The following is a 13,045-nucleotide window of genomic DNA, read 5'->3' as shown; positions in this document are numbered from 1 at the left end:
TAGTGAAGACGATAATTTAAGTTTTCATCGACCATAATTGAGTTCAACGGACTACGATTCCTGACCTTCAAAATATAACTAGTTGCCGCAATCTGAGAAATATAGTCCTAATAGTCTGGTCAGAAAAGCGATCGAAGAAATGGGCTCCTTAATAATAATTTTTCTTTTTGCCATATGCCGAGAAATGTTTTTGGACAAAATGTCTGGACGCAATTATAAAATTAATTTATTCAAAGATAATTCCAGGCTAAAACAAATTTTAATAATTGTTTATTATTTTATTTAATGATTAATAAAAAAATTTAATCGTAAATGCAAAAACGATGTCTCAACATATGATAAAAAAAATTTCATGTTTAAAATGAACGAGCCACATTAACAATTATGCATCATTGTGTATCAATGTTGATAAGAAAATTTTTATTTTTCTTTTACTTGTATCTTATAATAATTTGCGGTATTTGCTTTTCCCAGTTTTATCATCTTAAATACTCATGAACAACGAAATTTATGATTTCGTATGAATATGTAGAAAAAAATTAAAGCTTATTTTTAAGGTTCTCAGTAGGTAATTTTTGATAAGTATTATCTTTGAAAAGTATTCTATTTTAATCATTATTATTGTCATTTTTTTTCACCGACTGTAAAGTAAAAATGTATTAAAAATAACTGAATTGAAAGAAACATGAGTTTAAATAATATGTTAAAAGTATCAAAATAGCATTCATTAGTATTAGAACACAAACAATAAATTTCTACAAAACTTATTTAAACATAAATGTGTTATACAAATTTTTAAATGAAAAAACAGAATCAAAAGTAAGCTATGCTAGTTATTTCAGTTTAAAAGCAGCAATAAATAATTTAAATATTACATGTTAAAATTAGTACTATCAGCAACGTTGTAAAACTATTATTCATATAAATAGCCTGTGTTAGAAGCTCAAATTGTTAAATATTAAGTAATAAAAATTGTAAGTATAAGCAGATAAAAATAATTAATAGCTGTAGTAGTACTAAAAGCAGTTTTAAAATGTTCATCATCTTCAATGTTAGCTTGGCGTTAATTTAGCCGATGTTATGTTATCGATGTTTATCCGATGTTATTAAGCCAAATCCATCCATAGGAGCTCTTTCAAATCTCTCCTTACCTGTTGGCCTTCAGGTTTTTTATCTTCAACAAGATCAGCTGTTACTGCTTGCATTGCTACATCAGATATGGCAATATGCTCCTCTGGTATGAATTTAACTTTAGCACTAGTTTCTTCTGGTTTCACATCTTTCTCTAAAGAAGCTGCTCTAATTTCGTCAATAACTTCCGATACAACAAATGTTTCATGAGGGGATAGCCCTATTTCAGCAACACCATGTATCGCTGTATCCCGAGATTCGAAATCAGAAACTTTATTCTCAGGCGTTATTTCTGATACCGAAACATGCTGAGCTGATGTTACTGACAGCTGCGCTGTTAATCCAGTAGGAAGTTGTTCTAATTCTAAATCGGATGCATTAGTTTGGGAGATGATTTCAGATACATTTAAATGATCTTCCTTCGTGAACTTGTAATTTGCTTTTTTCTCAATAGGTTTTTTATCTTCTGTTAAATTCTCATAAATCTCTTCCAACTCGGTCTCTTGCACTGAAAACGATTGCTTTTTGATGTAACTAACAGATGCAGAGGCAGATTCAGGTAATTTAAGCAAAAGATCAGCGGCAGTTGTTTCTGCGGTAACTTCTGATACGTGCAGAGAATCTTTTGGTAATATATTAGCACTCGCAGTTACTTCGGTAGGTTTTTTATCAAGTGGTAATTCTGACGGAAAGTCAGCCGATGTAATTTCAGAGATGGAACACGTTTCCAAATAAGGAACATTTATTTCAGCTAGCTCACCAGCTGGTAATTTCTTATGGACTAACTCTTTCGGTTGATCACCGACAAATGCTTCTGAAACATTCAAAGAATCCGAACTAATTACTTCGAAATCTAAATGCTTGCTTAAAGGTCGCTTTGGGGTTTTTAAATCTGATGTACAAAGTTCAGTTACAACTTGTTCCACAGATACAGTCTGTTTTGATATGAATTTGCCTTCAGCACTGACGCCAGTAGGCAATTCCTCGGGAACAAATTCACCAGGTTTGATTTCAGTTAGAGTTTCGGACACGCTTATGGTCTCTTTCAAAGTTAAATCCACTCCAGCAGTAACGCTTTGGGGTTTTTCTACTTTCATATCATCTGGTGTTTGTTCAACTGATACTTCGGAAACAATCAATGGTTTTTTGGTAGAGAATTTAACTCCAGCTTGTACCTCGCCTGGCAGTTTACCAGCTGCGAATTGTCCAGGTATTTCTTCAGGAAGTGTATGCGAAATTTGTACAGATTCTTGATGCGAAACACCAACCAAAGCTTGAATTTCAGCAGGTTTTTCCTTTTCTTGTAGTTGTTCCGAGTTCTGTTCTGTTTCAACTTCAGAGACCGTTAATGATTTTTTTGTTGTAAACCCAATTCCAGCTTGAACTTCTCCAGGTAGTTTTCCCGCAGCAAACTGCCCTGGTTTCTCTTCCAACAATATTTGAGAAATTTCAATGCATTCTTGTTGAGGAATTCCCAACAAAGCTTTCACCTCAGAGGGCTTTTTATCGAGTTCTAAATCCTCTGCAAGCTGTTGAAATAATGTTTCCAAGACAGTCAAGGGTTTCTTTGTAGTCCATCTGAAATCTAATTGAATTTCTCCTGGTAATTTTCCAGGTGCGAACTTATCAAGCATTTCATCTACTGTCGTTTGCTCTATTTCAACGCTTTCTTGAAGTGACACATCAACAGCTGCTTGTAAAGCTGTTGGTTTCTTTTCAGTTTCAAACTGCTCTGGTACCTGTTGAGTGGATACTTCAGAAACAGATACGGAAGATTTTGTAGTAAAACCAACACCAGCCTGTATTTCACCAGGCAGTTTTCCCGCAGCAAACTCACCAGGATGTTCTTCAAGATGAGTTTGCTGCACTTGAATGTAATCTTGAGAAGATATGCCGACAGTAGCAGATTCGGTAAGAAGTTTTTTCTGTTCCCTCATATCTTCCGATTCCATGTTTGCTGATACTTCTGACACTGATAAAGATTCTTTTACTTGGAATTTTACTCCAGCTTTTACTTCCTCGGGTAATTTATCAGCTGCTAGCTTTCCGGGTTTCTCTTCAGGTAGCGTATGAGAAATTTCTAAGCCCTCTGTTTGTGAAAAATTCATTTGAGCTTTTACTTCGGTAGGTTTCTTTTCCGAAGGTAGATCTTCGGACGTTTGCTGAGTAGAAACCTCATAAACAGATAAGGACTTTTCGGTTGTCAGCTTAATACCTGCTTGTACTTCTCCAGGAAGTTGTCCTGCACTGAAATGTCCAGGTTTTTCTTCTGGTAACGTATGAGAAATTTCAATGGGTTCTAACTGAGATAATCCAAATTCTGCATGAACCTCTGCTGGTCTCTTTTGAAGAGAAAGCTCTTCTGGAGTTTGCTGTAAATCGATTTTTGAAACTTGCAAAGGTTTCTTAGTAGTAAATTGAACGTTTGCCTGTATTTCCCCAGGGAGTTTTCCAGGCGCAAAATATCCAGGTTTTTCATCTGTTAGCATTTCAGATATTTGAATAGATTCTTGGTGAGATAAATCAAATCCAGCTTGAACAGATATAGGTTTCTTTTCTTCGATTAATGCTTCAGGTAATTGTTGCGTTGATACTTCAGATACTGTTAAAGAACTTTTAGTGGTAATTTTAACACCAGCTGTAATCTCGCCGGGCAATTTTCCAGCAGCAAATACTTCTGGTTTTTCATCTGGTAACATTTCAGAAATTTCAACTGGTTCTTGATGCGCAATGTCCACATGGGCCTGTACTGCACTTGGTGTTTTGCTGACATCCATTTTTTCGGAATGTTGTTCAGTACAGACTTCTTCTACAAGCAATGGTTTTTTAGTTGTCCATTTAACATCTGCTTGTATTTCTCCGGGTAGTTTTCCAGCCGCAAATTGTCCAGGCTGTTCTTCAGACAACGACTCAGACACTTCAATGTAGTCTTGTTGTGAAATTCCTACAGAAGCATGTGTAGATTGAGGTAGTTTCTGATCACTTAGACTTTCTGATTCTTGCTGAGTAGTAATATCAGAAATAATTAAAGATTCCTTGGTAGTAATTTTAATACCCGCCTGAACTTCTCCCGGAAGTTTTCCAGCTTCAAACTGGCCATGCCCTTCTGAATAAACTGTTTGAGACACTTCCAAAGATTCCTGTTGCGAAAGTCCTAATAAAGCTTGAATTTCAGTTGGCTTTTTCTCCACTTCTAAAAATTCAGATTGTTGTTCAGTTGATATTTCTGTTACTGACAAAGGCTTGTTAGTAGTCCATTTTACACCAGCCTGTAATTCTCCTGGTAACTGGCCAGCAGAAAACTTTTTAGATATTTCTTCTGATAGGATTTCTGAAACTTCAATTGGCTCTTGGTGAGATATGTCAACATTAGCCATCACTACATTAGGTGTTTTTTCTAACAATAATTCTGATGAACTTTGCTGAGTGGATATTTCAGAAATTGAAATTGAATCTGTAGTTGTTAGCTTCAAATTTGCCTGAACTTCTCCTGGTAGTTTTCCAGCTTCAAAACTACCAGGCTTCTCTTCAGATGTCATATGAGAAACTTCAAGACTTTCTTGCTGTGAGAGTTCTACTATAGCCTTATCAATTGCAGGTACTGATGCAATTTTCAACACTTCGGCTTCTTGTTGTGTTGAAGTTTCCGACACACTCAGTGATTTTTTTGTGGTCCATTCGACACCAGCGTGTACTTCACCAGGAAGTTTTCCTGGTGCAAATGAACCAGGACGCTCTTCAAGTAACACTTCTGATATTTGGAATGTTTCTCTAGTAGTAACATCAAGATCAGCTTTTTTCTGAGAAGGTTTTTCCTCTAATACAAATTCAGATGGTGTCATTTCTGTGTTTATTTGAGATATTGTTAGCGACTCTTTTGTTTTTATCGTAGTTCTAGCAGTTACTTCACCTGGTTGTGTACCAGCTGCAAACTCTTTGGCTTTTTCTTCAGATTCTACCATGACCACATCTATTGGTTCCTGCAACTTGTATTGTACTATTGCATGGGCGTCTTTAGGGCGGGTAGTGCTTAGTTCTTCAGGCCTCTGTTCATCAGTAATTTCTGATATTACTAATGACTCTCTAGGAGACATTTTGCAAATTGCTCCTTTTTCTTCTTTAACAGATGACAATATTTGAGCAACGAATTCGCCGGTGGGAATTTCATCAAAAGTCACTTTTTCGGGGAAAATGACTTTCAACGATGATTCCATTGTCTTTAAGGCCTCCACTGATTTTTTAATTTCCAATTCAGTTTTAGCTTTTTGTTTGGTAGATATATCAACTTCTTGTTTTACTTCCTTTGAAATTTTGATTTCTTTTTTGTGAATATTTAACTCATCAGTGAATGTTTGTTTTAGAGCTGTTTCAGCAGTTGCTACTTGAGAATCTGAAACGATTAGTTCTTTTTCTGTTATTTCAGGCTGTTTTCCTTTACTCTTCAAAACAATGTCTTGTTTTTTAATCTGAGTTACGTCAATATCAGAACTTTCAACAACAGTGGATGTCATGCGAATATCTCGTTCGAATGTTTTTGGCTCAAGTTTCTTAAACTCAATCTTTTTAACTTCTACTGATTTTACAGGTTGAATTATTTCTTCTGTAACTTTTTGTTTTGAAGTTACTTCGAAATCAGTCTTCATTTCTTGCATTTTTACAGGTTCAGGTTTCACTTTCGCTTTACTTGTTAAGATAACTTCTGGTTTAAACTTCGTTATTTCTGTAACTTCCTCCAACTCTACATCTGTCTTTTTTGTCTTTTTCTTAGCCACAGTTTTTTGTGGTAAAGTAATAACTGCTTGCGAAGTTTGTGGCTTTTCGGACTCCTCCACAACTTCGGTTACTCGTTGAGGTTTCAAATCTATCTTCTGGATTTTGATTTGCTCTTCAGTTTTTGCAGTAGTTTGTATTGATTCCGTTGTGATAACTTTTTCTGTTATTTTAGGCATTTTTCCTATACTATCCAAAACAATGTCTTGTTTTTTAGTTTGAGTAACGTCAATGTCAGGACTTTCGACAACAGTGGATGTCATGTGAATGTCTCGTTCAAAAGCTTTTGGTACAAGTTTCGAGAACTCAATCTTTTTAACTTCTACTGCTTTTACAGGTTGAATTACTTCTTCTGTTACTTTTTGTTTTGAAGTTACTTTAAGATCTGTCATCATTTCTTTCGGTGTTACAGGTTCTACTTTGGTTTTAGTCACTTCAGGTTTCATTTTTTTCTTAACAACAGTTTTTTGGGGTAAAGCAATAGCTGTTTGCGAAGTTTGTGGTTTTTCGGACTCCTCCACAACTTCGGTTACTCGCTGAGGTTTCAAATCTATTTTCTGGATTTTGATTTCTTCTTCAGTTTTTGCAGTAGTTTGTATTGATTCCGTTGTGATAACTTTTTCTGTTATTTTAGGCATTTTTCCTTTACTATCCAAAACAATGTCTTGTTTTTTAGTTTGAGTAACGTCAATGTCAGGACTTTCGACAGCAGTTGATGTCATGTGAATATCTCGTTCAAAAGTTTTTGGTTCAAGTTTCGAGAACTCAATCTTTTTAACTTCTACTGCTTTCACAGGTTGAATTACTGCTTCTGTTACTTTTTGTTTTGAAGTTACTTTAAAATCTGTCATCGTTTCTTTCAGTGTTACAGGTTCTACTTTGGTTTTAGTCACTTCAGGTTTCGTTTTTTTCTTAACAACAGTTTTTTGGGGTAAAGCAATAGCTGTTTGTGAAGTTTGTGGTTTTTCCGTCTCTTCTATAACCTCGGTTACTCGTTGAGGTTTTAAATCTGTTTTCTGTATTGTAATTTGTTTTTCTGTTTTTGCAGTAGTTTGTATTGATTCTGTTGTAATTTCTTGTTTGTTTTTTATGCTTAGAAGATTTATATCGATTTCATCAACTTGTGTGACTATTTGTTCTTGTTGTAAAACTTTCTCAGTTTCCATCACTTTAACAGAAGTATCAAGTTTTACCTGCTGTTTTAATAACTGTGTTGTGTCAGATTTTGTAACTTCGGTTGTTGACGGTTTTTGTGTTCTCTTCAATCCAATTTTAGTTACCTCAGTGAATGTTTCTTTTTCCTTTAGGTCAACATCTTTAACCATTTTAGGTTTAAACTCTTGTTGATCTGTCACTTGTGCTTGGAGTGGTTCTGGTTTATCGGAGGTGAAAAAGGACTTGAGTTTGTAATCAACAAATTCAGGTTTTACTTTTTGAGGCAGCTCTCTTTCGATTTTCGTATGTTGCAGTTTTACTTGTGATTTATGAGATTCAATAACCTGTGCTGTAAATGATTGAGGTGCTTCCTCAATCGTAAATGATTTTAAATGATAATCAACAAACTCAGGTTTGAACTCTTCGGGCTTTAGTTTTTCTATCTTAGTGTGCTGTAGCTTCACTTGATCTCTGTGCGGTTCGGTAATTTCAGCTCGAAGTGGTTTCGGTGTCTCTTCTGAAGTAAATGATTTTAACTGGTAATCAATAAATTCGGGTTTTATTTCTTCCAGCTTTATCTTCTCTATTTTAGTATGCTGTAGTTGCACTTGGGCTCTGTGGGGTTCAGTAATTTCAGCTTGAAGAGGTTTCGGCATCTCTTCAAACGTAAAAGGTTTCAGCTGATAATCAATGAATTCTGGTTTGATTTCTTCTGGTTTTTGTTTCTCTATTTTAGTAGGCTGCAGCTGCACTTGAGCTCTGTGTGGTTCGGTAATTTGAGCCTGAAGTGGTTTAGGCATTTCTTCTAACGTAAATGGTTTCAATTGGTAATCAACAAATTCCGGTTTGAATTCTTCTGGTTTTCTTTTTTCTATCTTAGCATGTTGCAGTTTCACTTGTTTTTTATGAGGTTCAGTAATTTCAGCTCTAACAGGTTGAGGTAGCTCCTCCAAAGTAAATGATTTCAATTGGTAATCAACAAACTCTGGTTTAAATTCTTCCATTTTGCGCCTTTCTATCCTAGTTTTATGCAACTGAATTTGTGCAAAGAGAGGTTTTTGTGGCTTAATATCACTGCTGATTAATTTTGTTGGTTGTATTTTAATAACATCGAAAGTCTTAGAATCGTGCAAAATTTCTTCGTATTTAATTTCTTGCGTTTCTGGTTTTTCAAATTTTTGAGGAAGAATTTCTTGGTTTTCTTTGTCAGAGCCTTTCTTAGTTATCTTCAGACTCACCTTTTGGTCTTTTCTAGGCTTTTCTGGTGTAATCTTTGTCGGTCCTTTTGGTTTATCATCTCTTTTTAAGACTGGGGCGGTGTCTTTTAAGGGCTGCAAGGTTTTATCCTCAACGATAGTTTTATCCGGTTGATCTTGAGTTTTCTTTTCTTTAGGCTTTGTATCAATGATTAGTTTTTCTCTTTCAATTTCAGGTTTTGATATCACTTTGCTATCGTAGCTTATTTTTTGTTTCGGTTGTAAAGGTGAAGCTGTGATTTCAATCACAGGCTCTTTTTCCACTTTAACTGTTTTGTCTAGTTTTTCTGTTATTATTTCTTTCTTTGTTTCTTTTGCTTTTGTTAGAACATGAGATGGCACTTCAAAGTCAATAGCTTTTTGTGGTATAGGTTTTTCTTCTATCTGTTGGGGCTTCAGTGGAGTTGGTTTGCTCTGTTTTGATATGGTTGTGATTGAGCTGGAATCATAGTGTGTTTCTTCCTCAGGGAATATCTCAGTTTCCTTAATGACTACGGATTGTGATTTGGATGAAACTTGAACCACAATGTTTTCTTTTACTACTGTTGGTTTAGAAGTAAGATTACTATCGTAAACAATATCTTGTTTTAGTTTCATGGGTAATGCTTGTATTTCAATTACCGGTTCTTTTTCTATCGTCATTTTACTTGTCTTTTTTGTAACGGTATGTTTGATGGGTTCTTTTTTTATCGTTTGAATTTCGGAATGTATTTTGTAATCAATCTCAGCTTTTTGTGACTCAGGTTGCTCTTCTCGTATAAATGATTGCTGTGGAATAATTTTCTCTCTTTTGGTAACAGTCATGATTGTACTTGAATCATAAAATTTTTCTTCACACGTGATAGGTTCTGTTTCATCCATAATCACTCTTTGTGGTTTAGGGGTTTCTCCAAACACTACACGTTGAACAGTTCTTGTAGTCTTTGGTAGAACTTTGCTGTCGTAGGTAATCTCCTGTTTCGGCTTCATTGGTAGAGCTGTAATTTCAACTACTGGTTCCTTTTCTTGTTTAACTATTGTATCCAATTTCCCCACTATTACTCCTTTAGCTGTTTCTTTTGTTAGAATATTGGAATGTACTTCATAGTCTGTTTTGGCTTGTTGGGGTTCTGGTTTTTCATCGTGCATTAAAGGCTGTTGGGTAGTTTCTCTCTTTACTTTAGAGAAAGTCATAAGTGTACTTGAATCATAGAAAGTTTCTTCCTCTTTGACTAATTCAGTTTTTTCTCCCACTACTTGTTCAGGTTTGGATGATTTTCTAACAACCACACTTTCTTGCATTCTAATTGGCTTGGGTACAAACTTACTATCAAACACTATATCTTGTTTTGATTTCATTGGTAAAGCTGTAATTTCCACTACAGGTTCTTTTTCATATTTTATAACTTTATCTAATTTTTCTGTAATTACTTCTTTTGCTATTTCCTTTGCTTTTGTGTGGATATCGGAGTGTGTTTCGAAATCAGTTTTTGCCTTTTGTGGTTCAGGTTTTTTGTCTTGTAATAAGGGCTTCTGTGGAGCTAATTTTTCTACTTTAGTGACAGATGCCGTTATACTTGAATCATAAGTTGTTTCTTTAAATTCTATTGGTTCAGTCTTTTCTTGAACAACTTTTTGTGGTTTGGGAGATATTCCAAATACGACAGTTTCTTTCGTCCGTATAGTTTTAGGTACAAGCTTACTGTCATAAACTATATCCTGTTTAGGTTTCATTGGTAGAACTGAAATTTCAACTACGGGCTCTTTTTCTGATTTTACAACATTATCTAGCTTTTCAACAATAATTTCTTTAGCTGATTCTTTTGTTTTTGTCTGAATATCAGTGCTAATTCCATAATCAATTTGAGCTTTTAAGGGCTCTTGAACTTGAGTTTCTTTAAATAACTGTTGGGAAGTTACTTTCTCTGTTTTTCTAAATTTTATGACAGAAGTTGAATCAAAATGAGGAATTTCTTCTTTATAAATTTCTTCAGTTTTCTTTGAAACACTAACAGGCGTTTTTGGTGTTACTCCAACAACTACGCTTTCTTTCAGACTTGTTGGTTTAGGAATAAGCTTACTATCAAATGTAATTTTTTGTCTAGTTTGCAATGGAAGTGCTTCTATTTCAATTATTGGTTCTTTTTCTACTTTCATTACATCTGAGATCTTCTCTGTAACAATGTGTTTAGCTTGTTCCATCTGTATGCTTTGGATATTAGTTGGAATTTCTGGCAATACTCTTGCCTCTTGAGGCTTAGACCGAATTTGCTGTGTTTTAATCTCCCTTGGAGAAAGTTTTTGTGTCGTAGAAATTATAAACGAGGTTGAATCTTGATACACTCTTTCCTCTGGCAGTTTTTGTTCAGGTAGCTTTTCAGTTACATCAATTAATATTTTCTCATTGGTAACAGTAGGCCCTGGTACTTCTTTACTCTTAAATATGATATCCTGTTTAGATTTTAAGGGTAGGGCTGTAATTTCTATGGGTGTTTCTTTTTCTTTTTGCATTGCTTTCTCTAGCTTTTCTACAATCGTTTGTTTTGCGAATTGCTTCTTTTGAGTTTGTACATCAGTTTGCAGAGTTGTGGGCTCTGTAGATGTTGGTTCATTCCATTGAGGTTTCCGTGGAGCAAACTGTTGTTGACTGGTTACATTGAATGTTGCACTTGAATCAAGAACAGCTTGTTCTGGTGTGTTTTGAAAGAAGCCAGTATGAGTAACCTGTCTGGACTGTGAAAATTGCTGAAAACCTGTAGTACTAAAGCCTTGCACACTTTGACTATGCTGCGAAAACTCTGAAATTGTTTGAGTAACACCCTGTTGTGTAAAAGAAATTGTGCTTGGGTGTAAAGATACCTGCCTAGGAATTTCTTCGAATGGAACTTCACTTACATTTATAGAATATTTATATTTATCTATGTCTTTCATTACCTCTGCATTCTCCAGCTGTGGAATGACGGAAGATCCAACCTCAGATGGTTGCTCTTGTGGAGTAATCTGCTGTACCTGAATATGTGTTTGTGTGAGAAGAGTACTTTCAGCCTGTTGTGTAATGGTCTCCACTTTCTTAATATTTCTGGTACGATGTAAAAGAGTAGTTTCTTCTGAAGCTTTTTTAACAATTGGCTTCACAGGCTTTTTAGAGATTTCTTTGGGTTGCTTCTTTAGTTCTGCTTCATGTTCTTCTTTCGTCACTATAAAAGAAAAAAATTACATATGAAAAGCAACGTTTCAAATTGGATTTAATTTTAGTAGAAGTACATAAATTTTATTACTATTAAGATAAGATTTGAGCTATCTTTTTACTATAATTTGTGACAATTAAAACGTCTACTTTATAATAAAAATAAAACAAAACTATCTCATAAAATGATTTAAACTTTCATGATAACAATTAAGAAATTCCCTATTTAAATATGAACTGCTCATTTTCCTATTTAATAAGTTGCAAGTATAAAATATGATAGAATTGTTAAAATTTAATTGGTATTTTAGGCCTTAAAATGTTTATTTTGAACAGAATTAAAAAGCATTTATTTATATAGAGGCTGTACTAAAAAAAACGTTTAATATACATTTTTAAAAATTTGCATAGACTGGAACCGTCAGAGCCAGTACAATAGAAGCAGAATTAATTAAATGCAAAAAAAGGCTTTTTTATAACCTGACGATACATTTATAAAATTAATCAACATTAAGAAGGAATTATGAAATCATGAATATTTGTCATCTAAAAGCTAAAATTTTTTAGGTACTTGGGTAATATTTAATAATTTTGTTTAGCTTCTTTATATCTCATTTAAACTAAAGGATTAGTTTTACTTTAATTGTTATACCTTATTTTTAAATATATTTAAATTGCATTTTTAAAAATACTTTACTCAGAAATAAACAAGTTGATTGGATTAACTGTTAATGTGTTTGAGGTTCAAAAATTTTTCTTCTTGGGTTAAAAAAAGAAATTAAAAATAAGCAAGTCTTTGAGTTACTTAATTAAGCATAAAGCTATTAAAAAACACAAAACTTTCAATCAAAATCTTACCGCCGACATAAAGATAAGCGGTCGTTACTGATTCGCCCAACTCGTTGACAGCTTTGCAAGTGTATTTTCCTTCCACTTCCTTTGTAACCCTCAGTATGATCAGAATCGAACGGTCTTGTTTGTGAGAAATTGTATAGAAGCCAGAAGTAACATCGATTGCCTTTTCATTGTGATACCAAGTGACTTGTGGACTGGGTACTCCTTTGATAACACATTCCAAAGTAACTTTCTTACCGGGTGTTTTCACAAAAACATCGTTTAAGGGTGACTCTATTACAGGAGATTGAGGCTTTTCATCTAAAAAAGACAAAATCCCGTTTTATATTGCATTTTTGTCGGAATTTGTTTTAAATAATAATAATGTATGCCTGGTTTTACAAATCGATGGCCTTTGTTGTTTATTTAGAGTCCTTGTAAAAAGTACAAAATTAATTTAAGGAAAGAAAAAAACATCGCAAAAAGAGTTTAGACAGTTTTTTCCGCAATTAAAAGTTTTTATACAAATATCATTTAAAGAAAAATCTTTATCTGTCATATGTAAAGAGGAAATCTTGACACTTAAATCCTTAGTAAGTCATCTTATAACGAGATATATGGTAATTGGAGAGGTCATTACAGTGATCTCGAAGATTATGGTTTCAAACTTTCTGAAGAACATAAGATAATTGCATACCTAATTTATACACTTAAATCCTTAGGAAATTTTTCA

General features: G+C 34.1%; 1 protein-coding gene across 1 annotated transcript in view; it reads right to left on the bottom strand.

Moving 5' to 3' along the window:
• LOC107439667 (titin) overlaps window positions 1-13,045 on the bottom strand; it is a gene marked incomplete in the record, with an annotated part of 381,506 nt that overhangs the window by 85,479 nt on the left and 282,982 nt on the right. The window contains 2 exon segments of the mRNA XM_071183739.1: window positions 1,152-11,488; window positions 12,337-12,633. Coding sequence (XP_071039840.1) covers window positions 1,152-11,488; window positions 12,337-12,633 — 10,634 coding nt within the window.

The sequence above is a fragment of the Parasteatoda tepidariorum genome, chromosome 7 (genome assembly GCF_043381705.1).
Source record: "Parasteatoda tepidariorum isolate YZ-2023 chromosome 7, CAS_Ptep_4.0, whole genome shotgun sequence".
Lineage (NCBI taxonomy): Eukaryota > Metazoa > Arthropoda > Arachnida > Araneae > Theridiidae > Parasteatoda > Parasteatoda tepidariorum.
This window is presented reverse-complemented; position numbering and strand designations above follow the sequence as displayed.